Source organism: Drosophila nasuta, chromosome 2R, assembly GCF_023558535.2.
Source record: "Drosophila nasuta strain 15112-1781.00 chromosome 2R, ASM2355853v1, whole genome shotgun sequence".
Taxonomy (NCBI): Eukaryota; Metazoa; Arthropoda; class Insecta; order Diptera; family Drosophilidae; genus Drosophila; species Drosophila nasuta.
Genome location: NC_083456.1, coordinates 15690638 through 15707820, shown reverse-complemented (window position 1 = coordinate 15707820; position 17183 = coordinate 15690638). Strand labels below are relative to the sequence as shown.

General features: G+C 42.3%; 1 protein-coding gene across 2 annotated transcripts in view; it reads right to left on the bottom strand.

Annotated features, from left to right (window-relative positions):
* LOC132785927 (GATA-binding factor C) overlaps positions 1-17183 on the bottom strand; it is a 39576-nt gene that overhangs the window by 2196 nt on the left and 20197 nt on the right. For both annotated transcript variants that reach the window (XM_060792254.1, XM_060792255.1), the window contains exons 5-7: positions 14383-14528; positions 3835-3978; positions 21-207 (exon numbers count right to left, since the gene is read on the bottom strand). In XM_060792254.1, coding sequence (XP_060648237.1) covers positions 21-207; positions 3835-3978; positions 14383-14528 — 477 coding nt within the window. The remainder of the gene's footprint in view (positions 1-20; positions 208-3834; positions 3979-14382; positions 14529-17183) is intronic.

The following is a 17183-nucleotide window of genomic DNA, read 5'->3' as shown; positions in this document are numbered from 1 at the left end:
GCATTGGCTTTGATGCTTACCCATGGATGCAGAGAAGCCACCGCCAAAGCCCTTCGATGGATCGAGGGGCTTAAAGTCGCCCATGCCCAAATGGCCGCCAATTGGCAGACAGCCGCCGCCCAAACCCTTTTTCTTCTTCGACTTGGAGCTGAGCTTGCGATTACGCGTCTGTATGCCCTCCTTTTTCATGGTAAGTGGACGATTGACCTGTAAAATATAAAAAATAGTGGCAGCTGTTTAGTGGGTGTTGCAAGTAGAGAAAATCAATAAACTGTGTCTGCTGCTGCTGCCCAGCGACAGCGTTAAAATGGGTCAAATTTATGCAAATTCATGGCGTAGGCAGTGAGTAAAGGGACAGGGTGGAGGGGGGGCAAAGGGGAAACGCAGCCCTTGGCCGGAAATGCCGCTAACTGCACACGCTGTCTGTGTTGCAACTTGCAACGCACTCTGTGTGGCAGAGTGGCAGTGGCAGTCTCTAGCGACGGCAAAACGGGAACCGGGAAGTGAAAATGAAGTATTACAAGCATTTCTACACGATCAGATAAGCGACATTTGCGAATGCGATTAGTTGCCGCTGATAGCAAGCGACGGCACCAGGGCAACTTATTTTTTTTCCTTCTTCCATTTTTTTTTGTTAGTCGCTCTTGGCCATTGTTGAGGCTGCCGCTGCCGCTTCATATGCAATTTCTTATCACTTGCGAACATCTAAGGGGCAACAACAACAACAACAAGAGCAGCGGTAGAAGCAGCGCGCCTCATTGCGCTACAATTACAATATTGAGTTACCCATTCGCCGAGGCTGCGCTGATGACAAAAGCAAAGAAGAAAAGTTACATTATATAGTATATAGTATAGAGGAGAGTGCACAGCCCCTCTTTGCGTACCTGGGCGTGAATTACGACATTGTTGTTGTCGTCGTTTGCTATTTTGAGTTGTTTTTTTGTTGTTGTGTCCCAGTGCAAACACAGAAATTGTTAAATTGCCGGCAATTGTGTGTGTCTGCGAGTCTGAGAGTTTCTAAAGCGAGGGTTGATTGTGTAATGCACCGAAAACAACAAACGGCAAACGGCAAACAAGAGCGCTAAGCAAATGTATCACTTACAACTGGGCAAACTGTAATGGGGATGCTGATCGGACGAGAGGTAATTGATAGTCTCTGGTCTTTTGCCGACGCTCCCTAGCGTTTAGCACAAATTGTGGCAATTAGCAACTCAGCAGCTGCTGCTGCTGCCTCAAAAAGCTTTAATTGATATGCAGCAGCAGCAGCAGCAGCAACAACAAATAGCAACAACAGCAACATTAGCGACTAAACAAAGCATAAAGTTGTTAATATGTGCTCAGTTTATCCAGGCCTTGCTCATTAAGAAATTCAAGAGAAAATCTCTCAACAGATTTTTATGCATAAAATCTTAATCGAGCGTGCAACGTGTGTGTATGGGGCATGGGGCAACACGCGCCGCTGCAGCTGACTTGCAATTTGACAGGCCGAGTGGGTGGGCTCACAAGCATAAAGATAGAGAGAGAGATGGTTAGTACGATAGAGACAGTGCCTGCTGCCTGTTGTTGATAAATTGACTGAAACGGCGCCAGGCAACAAGCTGCACCGTTAGGTCAGTCTCAGCCTAGGCGGTGAGGTGACATTTATCATTGTGACGCCACAGGACGCAAAGTGCACAGCAGGAATCAATTGTTGAGCGGACAACAGGATGCACTCACTCGATGTCGATGTCGATGTCTCCTGCTCCTTGTCACTTGGCTGTTAATTATCTGCGCACACTTTTCCAGTGAAGTGCGTGAAGACACGCGTAACGTTGCTCCCAATTTACTTTTGCTTTGCCTCCAAAAAGGGGAGACAAACATACAGCCAGCAAGCACTAAATGCAGTCAACATTTCCATAAAATGTGACAATCACATGGCCAGATCGCTCACTATAGACAGCGACAGAGACAGAAAGAGAGAGAGAGAGAGGCCCACACACACAGCAACTGCGACGACGATGGCGGCCAAATGACAAACGAATTGAATTGAAATGAACTGCTATGCTATGCTAGGCTAGGCTAGCTAGCTTGCTAGCTAGTTGTGGCAGCTCTGGCTGCCTCCAATGCAATGCAAAAAGCGCGCTGATTGGCATCTTATCAAGATGGGACACTGTCCAATTGAAAGAAAATTTTTGCAAAATAAATTTCGCCGCTATGAATGCGCTTGTACAAGTGTGAGTGTATAAGTGTGTGTCAGCTAATGGTCTACACACACTCACACACACACACACAGTTATACACTCATATACAAACCACCCAAAACGTCGTTTGCGGTGGCGGCGGCTTTTTTTGGCGCATTGCTCATACGCCACGTTGCAAACCGCCGCAATTCAAAGTTTTGCAAATCAGATTAGATTCCAATGTAGCATATAGAGCATGCCATATGCATCTGCATCTTGGCTTGTGCTCACTTTGATATACACTCCGCGCTCACGCTCAATTAAAACATTTCGCTCGCCGATTGCCATCGAAAGTCGATTGCAAGTTCCTCAATTGCAGCCACTGAAAAGTCAGAGCTTAATTAGTTTGCGGATTACATGGCAAAGCGACACAGGTGGCCCATCATTTTCTCCGTTCTTTTTTTTTCTTTTTTGGTGTTTTTGGGGCCACTGACATGTAAATGTGGCAAAAGTTCAAGTGATTTTTCTCAAAACTTTGCCACATTCAACAAAACTCATTACAAACTGACTGCGGGCATTAAACCAAAAAAAAAGAAGGAAAATAAGAAAAAAGAAGCGCTTTAAAATACCCTGCAGAATGTTAAGCTGAATTAATTTTTTTTTAAATAGATTTAATACTTTTTTAATAACTCTTTTTAAGGCATTTGCTTTACTTAAATCCCCAATATGTCATGTCAAAAAGCACTGCAGATGATTGACCATCCTTTTACCCTTGCTAGTAACTTTTTTGATTACAGGGTATGCAAAACGCCAAAGACCCTGAGCAGCAAGCGTTTATGTGCACGTCCTGTTGGCATTGCTAATGAATATTTAATAAGCCAGAAGTTGGTCAAAACAACCCTCAAGCCTCAAATACACCAACATAAAGTGGGGAGTTCCCCCTCAGGGCCCGAAAATGTTATTAAATCTAGTTTCCACATGGCTCGACAGCGTCTCTATATCATTGGCTGCATTGTGATGGAGTCAGAGTTAGAGCGAGGGCGGCGATTCAGTGAGCCGTAGTCTATTACATAAATTACGCCAATTTCTGGGCAACCGTCGCCGTTTTGCCGTTTTGCCGTCGCCATTTGCCCGGTCTGCACGGTTTGAACTGTTGCCCTGTTGCCGCTTGCCGCTTGCCGTTTGCCGTCGCCGTCGCACGCGTTTGCCATAATAAAATCAAAGCTTATCGCATTTTCACAGCCAAACACCAGACGCTTATCTTGCAACAGCAGCGACAAGTATCACGTTGGGCATCTTTAAATAATCATCAACAATTCATCATCAGGGTTGCTGCTGCTGCTGTTGCTGCAACCTGCCACCCTCTTTAGCTCTTTTGGGTTTGCACAAGGGAAGGAAGTACACTTCATTTTTGTCACTTTTAATCTGTGTATGAGTGTGTGTGTGTGTGTTTCCCGTGCGAAGAACTTTCCGTTCGAGCTGGGATCGCTCGAGTGGCTCGAGCCGTTGTTAAATGTTGCGTTAAATCGCTTAAGCGTTTAACGAGGGTTTTCTCTTTCTCTCCCAATCCCAAATCGATGCGCCCAAAAAAAAAGCGAAAGGAGTGGGGAGCTATATCCCATAGTTTCTATATGTGTATACGAGATTCTAGTTAGTTGTTTGACTTTGTACTTACATTGTGCAGCTTGTAGTATAATCCGCAGGCATTGCACACGGGCTCGCCGCTGGCGTTGCGTCGCCAAAGGGTTGTGGTTGTGGTCTTGCAATTGGCGCAGGATGTGCCCGCCCGCTTGGCCGCGCTCTGCAGCGACTGTAGCGTCTAGAAAAGAGAGAACAAGAAAAGTTAGTTAAGGTTAGTTAAGAGTGCACTCATGTGGCAAGTTGAATAAAATTGATTATGGTAATGCCGCACGCCCACAAATATGTTGGCGCGCTAATTGAACGGTGCCAAAACTAACGCATGACGCAGTCGCAGGCAAAGCGAATGAGGTTTAGAAGAGCGACAGAGAAAGACAGAGAGAGTGAGAGCGAGTCTTAGGTATGTTGACTCTGGCTGTCCTTCTGTCCTTCCAAGACTGCAAACAAAGTTGCTCGACACACCAGGCAACAACATTTTTTAAATGGCATGCGAGGCAGATCGAGGCAGTCGCAGTCACAGTCGCTCCACGTTTAACAGCAGCATCAATTCATTAAAATGACAATTTTTACAAAACTGCCCAAAAACAACAGCAACATCGACAACAACAACAACAACAGCACAACAACAACTGGGGAGCATGTCTGCGCCACGCTTAAATTTCCACGAATTGGCTACAAGAAGCGTAGCCCAAACTCCAGAACCCAAAACATTGTCTGCTGTGCTGTGCCTCGTTTTCAGGCAGAAAACCAGAATCAGACTCCGAGACTCGAGACTCAGCATCGGAGAATCCGAGACTCAAGTTCTTCAGGGTCTTTGAGGCTCTGTGGCTTGTTCATGTTGCTCGTACAACAATAGCAACAAAAACAAAAAGAACAGCAACATTGCAACGAGGCCCTAAACTGGCGTTGATCATGTTTGACTTTGATTTTTAATTGTTGTTGTTGCCGTGTCTCTTTCTGGCTTTAACTGTGGCTCACCTGTTCTGGTTTCGCCTTGCTGCACGCTGCACGCTGCTCAGTGCTCGCTGCTCGCTGCTCGCTGCATGCTGCACACTGTAAGCCGTGGCATTAACATAAATCAGAGGTCAGCGTCTGCAGAGTTTTGCATTTTTTGGTGGCACTGTGTTGTGTTAACGAGCTTGTAACAATTTCACATACAGACAGACGGACAGAGAGACAGACAGACAGACAGACGGACAGATCGAAGTGCAAATGTGGCGAGAGATCTCGAGAAATTCCAAAATTAATTTCAACGCCCACCAAATACAAACTGTGCGCTGATAATTATGTGGCTGCAACACACTTGACCAGTTGACAGGCAACTAACTCGTTGTCGCATATAAATTAAGTTGTTAACATGACACAACCAACAAACGCACTACTTTTGCAGCCTTTTCGCATTTTCGCATTTCAATTCTCAACTCGAAATCCTTTTTGGCTGGCATCCATTTTGTTGGTTGCTGGTTGGTAGGTGCTAAATTGCAACATGTTGCTTGTTGTTGCCTGTTTGTTCGCCTGCTTGTTTATGGACAATTTAAGCAGCACTGTTAACTGTTAACAGTGCCTCCAAATGTTGCACATAAATCAATGTCAGGCGGAGGGAAGTTGAAGTCGCATTGACAAACTGTCAAACATTGACAGGGCGCATTTTAATTGATATGCAAAAAGCGCAAGCGCCAAACAACAGCAACAGCAACAACAACAACATCAACAAGATGGCGCTTGCGATAAATAATACTATACAAAAGCAGAATACAACAATGACAGTGTCATATGAGTGTGTGTACACATTATTTCATTCGCTCTCTCGCTCTTTCTCTCTCTGCATGTATGTATATGACTTGTGACCATAAATTTTCATTTCTCAATGCGCTTCAGCATGACAAAATGCGCTTAATTTATATTTAAATACCCTAAGCTCTGAATATGTGAAGAAAGGGTATGAAAACAGCTTCTATATAGAGTTTAAGTAATGTATTTTAAGCTACTTATTTATAGCAAAAGGTCACAAAGAAACGCTTACAAAATTCAATAAAAATAAATTACTTCACAATATTTTTTATTTACAGGGTATCTGCTAGTTAAGTACATATTCTTAAAACCACTTTTGTTGCTGCTTTTTGGCACCTTGCGTTGATTTATTGGACTTGCAACTGCGGCAAGCCACAAGTCACAAAATGTCTGCAACACAACACACAAAATGGCGACGGCTGCTTGAATTTTCAAAAGCAACCAACTAAAATTATGCGGATTTTTGAATTGTTTATAAAATTTATGCAAATTTTGTTAGCATTGCTCGCCAACAATAACAAAAGCGTCGCACATTTAAATATTTAATTGAAATTTACAAAACAAACGCAAAAACTGAAAGAGATCAAAATGTGCCACGAAAATTGTGTAAGGCGTAATGAAAAGCGTCGCCGACAAAAGTAAATACTTACAGTATGTCAAGAAACTCTTTACACACTGAAAAAAACACATATTTTTTGACTTTGCATGCAAAAATAACGCCTTTAATTATTATTTTTCAATATTTTTTTAATGCAGATCTATTATTTAGCAAATTTCAAATTAGTATGTACAAAAATAAAAACAATACAACGAAAGGGAAAATTTTAAATCAACAAAATATGAGTTTCCACATTTTTGACACTGTCAAGAAAGTGTTTACACACTTTAGTTTTCGATTCTGTTTTGTTCTATTTTTCGTAAAAACTGTACTTTATTGTTATCTATGCTTATGCACTATTCGCTATTTTTGCATTCCTTTTCATTAAATTGCGAAATCTTGCTACGCACTTGTCAAAAAGCTGATTTTTAAATTATTTAACATGCCTGGAGCTGGTTTGACTTTTGACGTTACCCAATCGACTTATTATATTCACCAAATTGGAAAATCTGTAGCTTAGCTAGTGGAGCTTATTGGGGTATCGCAAAAAATAATTTATAATGCTCCAAATCGAGCCGAAAATTAAGACAAACTGCAAGCAAAGTGTGGAACTGGTTGAAAAATGGATATTGACGAGCGGCCAGACCGCCTTATTATGGGCACGGTTCGTCAAAACCCCCAAATTTTGATCAGAACCCATGCCAAGGAGTTGGAAGAAGGGTGTGACACGGTCAATTCACATGAAACCGTCCGCTAACTAATTCTGCGGAGCAAACACTCTTCAACCGTTGAAACGGTTGCGCGTAAGAAGCCGCTGCTTTCGAAAGTAAATGTTGAAAACGCTTAAATTTTGGCTTTTAACATGAAAATCACGCCGGACAACTATTGGGATGACGTCGTATTCTATGTCCAAACCAAAAAAATGGTATACTACAATGATGGACCAACTAGAGTATGGCACAAGCCGTTAACAGCCTTACATCAGCGCAACATCATTCTGACAGTAAAATTGGGAAAATAGTATTTGCTCCGCAGAATTAGTTAGCGGACGGTTTCATGTGAATTGACCGTGTCACACCCTTCTTCCAACTCCTTGGCATGGGTTCTGATCAAAATTTGGGGGTTTTGACGAACCATGCCCATAATAAGGCGGTCTGGCCGCTCGTCAATATCCATTTTTCAACCAGTTCCACACTTTGCTTGCAGTTTGTCTTAATTTTCGGCTCGATTTGGAGCATTATAAATTATTTTTTGCGATACCCCAATAAGCTCCACTAGCTAAGCTACAGATTTTCCAATTTGGTGAATATAATAAGTCGATTGGGTAACGTCAAAAGTCAAACCAGCTCCAGGCATGTTAAATAATTTAAAAATCAGCTTTTTGACAAGTGCGTAGCAAGATTTAATGAAAAGGAATGCAAAAATAGCGAATAGTGCATAAGCATAGATAACAATAAAGTACAGTTTTTACGAAAAATAGAACAAAACAGAATCGAAAACTAAAGTGTGTAAACACTTTCTTGACAGTGTCAAAAATGTGTAAACTCATATTTTGTTGATTTAAAATTTTCATTTTCGTTGTATTGTTTTTATTTTTGTACATACTAATTTGAAATTTGGTAAATAATAGATCTGCATTAAAAAAATATTGAAAAATAATAATTAAAGGCGTTATTTTTGCATGCAAAGTCAAAAAATATGTGTTTTTTTCAGTGTGTAAAGAGTTTCTTGACATACTGTATGTATATAGCACACACAGAGAAGCTGTGACTGTTGTATAGAGAGAGAGAGAGAGAGAGAGGGGTAAGGGGGGAAAGACAGAGGGAGGTTAGGCGCACTGCTGGGTCAGACAAGACATCTACAGTTCTATTTATTGCGCAGCTTTTGTGCGCCGTGCGATGGCAATGCCCTTTGCCATCTTAGATATCGCACCAAGATGTAGGAGCGAGTGTTCGAGAGGGCGGAGAGGAAGAGAAGGGAGCGGGAGCGGGAGCAACTCTGGCAGCCGCTGGTTGCCCAGCAATGTTACGTTTATCTCAGTGTAACATCTTTCACTTGGGGCTAGAAGTGAGTGTGTGTGTGTGTTTGTGCTCTCTGGTATCTGCTGTATGTAAGCTATGTATCTGTTTATGTATCTCTCGCTTGCTCTCTATCTATCTATATGTGTGTGTGTGTTACCCCACTGCCCACACAGCGCAGACATTTTATCAACTCATTTTTTTCTTGCTTTCTTTATCTGACAAAACATTCATTAAATTGTTCGCAGGCAGCGCAAAAAGTCGTTTGCCAACCCTCAGCAGCAAAGCAGTAGCAGCAGCAAAGCAGTAAGCTGCCCTTTGGGGGTTGTTTTGGAGCAGCCCCCACATAACCAACACACACCAACACACACTCGCACACAAAGAGAAAAGATGGCAAGAGATAGCGCCCAGATCTCAGGCAGCAGCGCAACGAAAATTTCTATATCTGATGCTGGCTTTGACTTGGGTAACTGTCACTGTGGCTCGCTTTGGGTTTGAGTTTGGGTGGCTCTTTGCCTGCAAACGTAACGTAACGAAATGAAATGAAAAGAGGAAAGCGCCAACAAAATGTCCGGGCCATAACAGTTACATTTAGACGAATGTACGGCCTTATACTATACTATATAATACACACACACAGACACACAGACACACACTCAAACTCTCACTGTGTTTTTCTATATGTACGCATTCCGTCGCTTTTTTGTCTGTCGCATAAAAATAAATATAAGAAAAAAAAAAACAGAGGAAAACTTGTGCGGCTGTGAAATTTAATTTAAAAATTCAAATTTCGTTTGCGGCAGAACGCAACAAAAAACGAGCAAAGAAAAAAGAAAAAAATAAAATAAAATGTAAAGAAAGAAATAAATAAAATGGACTAGGACGTTCATTCTTTTTGCCATGTCCTGGCTCATTTCCTTTTCATGCGGATTCCAGCCACATGCTGTTGTTGCTGGGGCGTGGCAATGCAGGCTGTTGCTCAGCACACACAGCACGAGAAATAAATACAAATACAAATACGAAAAGCAAACATGAATTTGTGAATTTCTGAAGGGTTGCCCAATGCGGCACGTTGATTGGGCTTCGTTTTGCTATGCGAGCTGCCCCACAATTTGCCTAATTAAAACATCAGACGGGGCTCATTTCTGAGGCACGCACGAAGCGAAAACTATTGCTAAAAATCACACCTGCTCCAAGACGTAACAAAAATCAATAAAATGTTATAGTGTTACACTGGCAAGCACAACAACAGCAACAATAACAGAATAACAGCAACAACGACTAACGACAAGTCATTAATGTCGCTCATTAATGCTGCTCAATGAATTTTACGAGCCTTTTTTTTTTGTTCGTTTGTTTGTGTGACTTCAACTTGTCGCATGGAAATTTTCAACATCGTCGTAGACAGCGCGCCCCAAAAGCGTCTTTTTTAGTAGTGTGCATTTTAAACAGCAGAACTCAACTCGAGGAGTGACAACTAACATGGTCAGCTAGAAGTCTACATAGCTCCCCTTCTGGCTACTCGGGCTACTCCGATTTGTGAAGGCATGAAAATCGTCATTAATATTTGTCACTGGACAACTGCAACTGCATATACCATATATAAATTATACATAGAGCCCTAGCTCATTGGCCAGCTGGCTCTTAACCAAAATGAATGTGCGCTTAGCACGCGCTTTTTTGCCTAGTCGCATTTGCCTTTGCCTTTGGCTTTGGCTTTTGCATTTATGGGCTGCGTGCTTAGCCACATTTTCACATATTGTCTGACCGATGAAGGGTTAGAAAATGCAACCCTTCTCAGCGTTGGTGTGCAAATTATGCCTTTGCATATTAAATAGGTTTACTGTTTCGGTTTTGGTTGCGGTGTTAGCTTTAGCTTCGGCTTTATTCCTTCGCTTGTATTGAAACATGCTCTGTACTCCAGCCTGAGCAGTCCACAGCAGGGCTATTAACAAGCTGCCCTTAATCATCTGCAGCCTCAAACTTCGCTCTCTCTCTCTCTCTCTCTCTCTCTCTTGTTTTCGCTTGCGATCTTTGCTGTGAGAGCCTGTTTCATTATATTATTGGCACGCCCAGTTTGCGGCTGCGGCTGCGCTTCATATCGTTAATTTTTAATTGATCTGCGACGAGGAGCACAAAGTTGCAGTCGACATTGAGTTTGTGTCTGGTCTGTATCAGTTTTCAGTGTTCAGAGGTTCGTCAGCTTGTGCTTGTGCCCCAAAGGAGACATAAGACATGAGACAGCAATCCCGTTTGCTGTGCTTGCTGTGCTGTCTTGCTGCTCAAGTGCATTTTAATGGCATTAGGCTGCCCACTTGATGAAATGAGCCCGCTCTTAACAAGATCCTAGCGCCCCAAACATAACATTCAAGCATCGAGACATAAGCATAAGGTCTTCTCTGGCCTCTGGCCCAGCTACAAAATGGGCAACTTAATGCGCTCGATTGCGTATACGCCCCGTTTGCAGAACGTGCATTGAACTTTTACTTTGACTCGCGAGTTGTGTGATGTTGATGTTGTTAATGTTGTTGTTATTGCTTGTTGCCCCTTTTTTTTTTTTTTTTGCTTTAGTTTTGATTCGATTTTTGCAGTTGTTGTTGTTGCTGTTGTTGTTGTTTATCGATCGCTTCGACTTTTGACTTTGACTTTCATTTGGCGCGCATTTTGGTAACTTGATTTATACGCTCAGTGTCTGCGCCTTGCATTTAATTTTTGGCGTCACTGCCTCCAGAATTGTTGCCCTCTTTCTGGTTGTTATTGCTGCCAGTGTTAGCTCACTTTTTCCCACGCCGAAAGGGTTGAGATCTGCTACCAAATTCAATGCTCGCCAGTCTATCGCACATATGGCGCACAAAACTTGGCCAAAAATGTGTTAATTATAATTTGTAGCTTATTCTCTTCATACGCTGCTTGTTGTTTCTTCAACTTTGGATAAGTGTAACTTCACGCTCTTTAGCCCAAAAAGTGATAAGTCAGCGTTTGTCAATCCATTTGTTATGTTGGCCCGTTTCTATTTCTTATTGATCATTTCGTGGCTCGTTTGTTGGGCTATTATGACTGCACAGTTGGATGCCAAGGCATTTGTAATTTGAAAGAAACCGTTCAACACCGACGCATTGTTGCTCTCTGTTTTGAGCTTCGCAAAACATCGCAAATGTATTTAATGTCATTAGCAATTTGATTGCTAATAGCCAATAATTCGAATTGACAGATGATTGCGATACTGACTGGCTTTATTAATGACAACATATTAAATTTATATCGTTGCTGATAACTTGAAACCTTGTTGGCCAAGTTAGGGTATTTCAAATTTCAAATTTAAATGGATTTATTTAATAGCCGTTAAATAGCGACTAATGTGAATGCGATGTTGTTGTTGTTGTTGCTGCTGTTGTTGTTGGTGGCGTCGCTCGCTGGCGTTGAAATACGCCTTTGATTAATAATTAATTAAGCAGCTTTGGAGGCACTTAAATAATACATTTATAAATGATTGTGTCAAGTGTTGATGGGTTTATTGTTACAACAGCAGCAGCGACTCAACTACGAGATGTAAATGGCAAATGCAAGTTGTTGTCGTTGTTGCATGCAAATGACATAAGGCGAAGTAATAAGCATAAAAATAAACAATTTTTGCAGTGCCTAACAACAAAAATATATATGTATAAATGCGATTATACGAATGCATTGCCAGAACAACAACAGCGGCGGCAGCGAGAAGAAACGTTTTGTTCAATTTATTGTGTGAAAATTCGCATAAATTAAAAAGCAAAAGGCAAAAAAACAAAAGCAAAAGAGCGACTGCGGCATAAATATTATGCAAAATGCAAGCAACGCCCCTCTTTCCCCTACTTGTGCCCCGCTTGACTAACACATGCCGCCTGAATTCATATATATTTATATAAGTCACGATTACGTAGTTGTTGCTGTTGCTGCTGCTGAAGCTGAGATGCGCCACAGCAGTTGGCGTTGTGTTTAGTGACCTTAACAGCTGTGTGTTCCTAAGCAGTTAACATGCATTTGCAATTAGCCATAGTCGTTGGCGCACAGTCAAGTCATAGCCTTAAGAACAAGTTGAAATGTGACAAATCCATTGGAAGGTTGCACCATGGGCTTGGCCTGGACTTGCCACACAGCGGCCTGCGGCAGCAGCAGCAGCAGCAGCGGCATCACATCGAGTGGCGCACAACTTTTGGCCTTATAATTAAATGCAATTATTGAAACACGGCCAGCGGCCACTTGAACAGCCCCAAAAATACGAACAACAATGAGAACAACAGCAAACATATGTAAGCTAAGGCGAAGGCGAAGGCGACTGAGTTGATGTTGATGTTGTTCTTTTGTTGTTGTTGCTGCTGCTGCTTTGGCTTGCAGGCTAAAATACATAAATTAAAAATTTTGCATTGTTCTGTTTCAGCAATATCAACAACAACAACAACAACAGCAACAAACACAAAGCAAGTAACAAAGTATTTCTGCGCTGCTCAAATTTACGACTTGTTGACTGTTTTCATACAATTCGGAAATTTAATTAAAGGCGGCAGAGCAGACAATGAGATGCGCAGTCGCTGGCTCAGTCGGGGCAGGTGCAGTTGTGCCATGTTGCCAGTTGCCAGTTACCAGTTGCTCGCTCCGCGTTGCAATGTGGACAACAACGTATGCAAAACTTGAGGCTACAATTCTGACCCTCAGTCGAAATCAATACAATTGCCACCCAGCACGAGCAGTTGAATTGAAATCGACGACTTGAGTCAATTTCAATGCCAGCGCGCCCCAAAACAATTGAATTGCATTTCAGCCACAGGCGATGCGGCCCTTCAATAAGGACATTGATGTGCTGCATCCTGTTTGCTGGCCAAGCGGACAGACACAAACACAAACACAAGCACAAGCACAAGCACACTAAGAGAGTCAGCGTCACAGACATAAGTCAACGCAGTCGCACATAAATTTTAATTTGTTGCATATTTTGTCAACGAGAAATCAACAAACACTTCAAGAGATCTCCTCCTTCTCCTCCTCCTCCTCTTGAGGAGTCGCCTCCAGCTGTGAATTTCTTGGGAATTCCCTGGCAACGAGCAACGAGCAACGACCATCGACCGTCGAGCGTTGAACGACGACGACGACGACGTCAGCGTAGACATATTTTGGTTCCAATAATGGTTTATTTATGTTAATGTTATGCAATCAAAACGCATACGATTTAAATGCCAATAAAAAATCAACGGCTCAGCCTAAGCCAAGACACAAACCCTGCAAACTGCATTTAACAGTTGTTTATTGTTGTTATAGATTCTACGTTACGATGTTGTTATTGTTGCTGTTGTGGGCTGTTTTGTTTTTACGCATGTTTAATGGACTAATTTTGTATAAGTAAGCACAACACACACACACACACATACACACATACAGTTGCTTTCTCTTTCACACGCAGTGACAGCGTGTGAGTTCGTTGCTTAAGTCTTTCGTTTTGGCTTGAGCTTGGCTTGCTTGTAGTTGGCGCCAGGGGCAGCCGCTGAGACCTTCGATGGACAGACGAACAGACAGACGGACGGACAACGTTACATATATTTTCATAGTTTGTTGCTGTTGATGCGCACGCCCGATAAAAAACGATAATGTGCTTCAGCGCAGACGAAGATGTAGACGAAAAGAGATGGTCACAGAGAGAGAGGGGTTGCTAGGCAGGCTGCTATGGCATCTCCATAACCCACACACACAAATGACTGTGGTTGTGGCTGCTGCTGCTGCTGTGGCTGTGACTGTGGTTGCTGCTGCCTGATTATGTTTTTAGTGCGTTAAGTGATAATGATGATGCGCCTTGATCGCTATCAGGCAAAGCGTTTACTCGGCTGCAATCAAGGCGCCAGCTAGTCAGAAAAATGATAATTAAATACGTATGCATATCTGTATGCGTGTGGGTGTACAACAGTATGTGTGTCTGTGTGTGTGTGTGTGTGTGTGAGTACACTGGGGATATTCCTGGAATTATTATGACATTTGAGAACTTTCACGCTGCTTTTTATGGCTTTTGGCGACAGAAACGTGCGCTGAGATTGATGCGCCAACAAATTCCCAGGAATACGAGAGTACACTACGCACAAATTTATTGATCAATTTGTGGCAATGTGTGGAAGCTGCACACAGCGGGAGAGTTACTTAGGAGAGATGATGCACTTACCAGTCTTCGCTTTGGCTTGATCAGTGGCCGATTCTGACCATTCATTTTGTAGTAGAGGCCACAGGCGTTGCACAAATAATGTCCAGTTCCATCGCGTCGCCACAGCGGTGTCGATGTGGCACCGCAATTCACGCACTCGCGTCCCTCTGCAAAATTACAAAAAAAAGCATCATTAGAATTGACAATAAGACAACCGCTAATTTGTGGGCTTAAATCAAGCTACTGCTTATTAGCTAAACAACAGAAAAAAAAAACAACTTGAGTGCAGGCAACAACAACAATGGCGCAGTCTTGTTAAACAATAGCAACAACAACAACGACACACATTTTTCAGCTGTTTCTCAGTTTGTGGGTTTTTCTCTTTCAACTGCGTTGTTGCTGTTTTTTTCTCTCTCATTTTTTCGTTGTTGTTGGCAGAAAACGCATGGAAGCGGAAATGATGGATTCGCTGGGACTGGGACTGAAACTGGGGCTGCAGCAATGCTGACTCTACACATTTTAATTAAGCAGCGCTGCGGCGTTCTAGTGACTGCAATCGCATTGCCTAACCTCCTCCATCTCTCTCTCTTTACCGCCCATAAAGTCCCTTTGCTAACTGTTTCGGTTTGCAGCGCCGCGTTGCGCCGCGAAGCAAACGCAACTCATTTGAATAACTTTAGGCATAATTTGTAAGCGACTTGACTTCGACTTCGTCCGTCCAAATGAAGTTGCAAATGTAACGCGTTATTAACGTTCGTGCCACAAGTTGGCTTTTGTCTTTGTCTTTGTTTGTTCGGTCGTAATTCGCCTCACATATTCCGTATACAACAAAAAAAAAAAACAACTACATCTCGCATTTTGTATATTCTGCTCTTCGGTCTCATTTAATGACGCCACTAAATGGGCTTCATTATATCGTTTGTTTTCTCTCATTCTGCGCTCTGGGTCGCGTTTTGAAATTGAAATTTAGTCATAAAAAAATATAAAACAAGCAAAAGTCTCAACTGAAAGATTTAACGCTAGTTTTTGGCCCATTTTCCCTTGACTTGGCATATTTCTAAATTATAATTAATTAACGTTGCGCTTTACATGGCCACCTGAACATAACTTTATACACATACAGTTTTATTCAGTTCTTTGCTTTTTATTGAATATTAGCGGTCACACCCAGTTCATTTTTTGGATGGGTGGATGGCTGGATGGGTGGATAGATGGGAGGCGTTGGTATTGTTGTTGGTTGTTGGCTCATTAAGTGCGTTGTCAACTCGTTGCCTGCCCGAATGCCATTAGGCGCGTTTTGATGACAGAATTTCATTTTCATTTTATTTCGGGGTACTTTTGGCGTGTGTTTTTTTAAGAGCTTCACGTGATTTGCTGCTGTTTCGACTCACACTGGACACAGCGGGACAATCACACGTGTCCTGCTCCAGTTGTATTGTCCTGTTGGCATGCCAAACATTTTGTTTTTGAGCTTTCAAAGAAATTAAATTAAACGTTCTGCGTGTTTCGTTTGTGGCCTTCCACAGCGGGTGGTGCAATAATAACGTCGCACCACCCGCTGCCCCGCTACCCCGCAGCCCCGCAACCCCTCACACCTACGCAATCGCTAGGGGCGCGTTAAATAAACAGTTCATTTGTTTTCATTTAATCGCAACTTTGCTTTGCTTTTTCGTATATCTTTTTATAGCGCGTGTACTTGATATTTCTTTTTTACGTTTTTTTGGTTTTCTTCGTCTCTTTGTCGTACGGCTTTTTTAATTGCCGCACATTTGGCGCTGGGCGTTTTGGTTTTCAAACTTTTTTCTTTTTGTTTTGTGAGGGGTAAGCAAAAGGCCCGAAGCCAAATTGCCGCCAATCAAAAAGGCAACACCCACTGAATAAAAATTGCATAAATTATTTGTCGCTGAAATTGTTTACAGCTGCTTGGCATTTGTTCAAAAAGAAAAAAACGAAAAGACAATTCATTTGAGCGAAGAGTGTCCACTTAATTGGCAACGTTATGAGCTTATTCAGCTCACAATCTATATTATTTATTTTATTTCGCGTTTGCAGTTAATTAAATATGTATGCAGAAACTTGCTCAGTTTATAGTTGAAATTCCTTAGCTGTGTTTTTTTTTTTGCATTTTATTGCTCATATGAATATGTGAATCCACTCATAATCACAGCTTATCTGGCAGCACAGTAGCTGCTGAGAGTCGTGCGAAAAACAAAAACAAAAACAAATATAATGCATTTATTGGGCTGTTATAAAGCAGGAACAAGCGGTTGAGTGTTTGCTCACAGTAGTATTAAGCCATAAAGTGTGGCTTTTGTGGCATTGTGTGAGTGTGGTAGCTCTTTTTTTCGTCTCGTTTGTGTTTTTTTTTCTTTTTTTTCTCTTCTTGCTTTTGTTCTAGCACAGTTCCAATGAAGTTCGCTGTGGTTGCTGTTGCGGCTGCTGCTGCTGCTCCAAGCCACTCGCCAGTTAATAAATCAAATGTGTTAATGATGTTTTTACCCTGTGTGCCCACTTTTGACAACAAAGGCAACAACACAAGCGACCAACAAGCGACTCGACGCGACGATGGCGACAACTACTTCGACTACTTCTCGTACTCTGCCTCAACTGCCTTAAGTATCCGTATACCAAAAAAATCCACTACAACTTGGCTACGATATATGGTTTATATGCTTTATACACGGCGCACGCGTACAGCTTCTCCGCCTCCGTCTCTCTCTCTCTCCGTCGTTTACTGTCTCTATCTCTTTTGTTTTAGTACATTTTTATTGCATTTCTGATCTCACATAGGATCCTTTTCTTATGCTGCCTCTCTCTCTCTC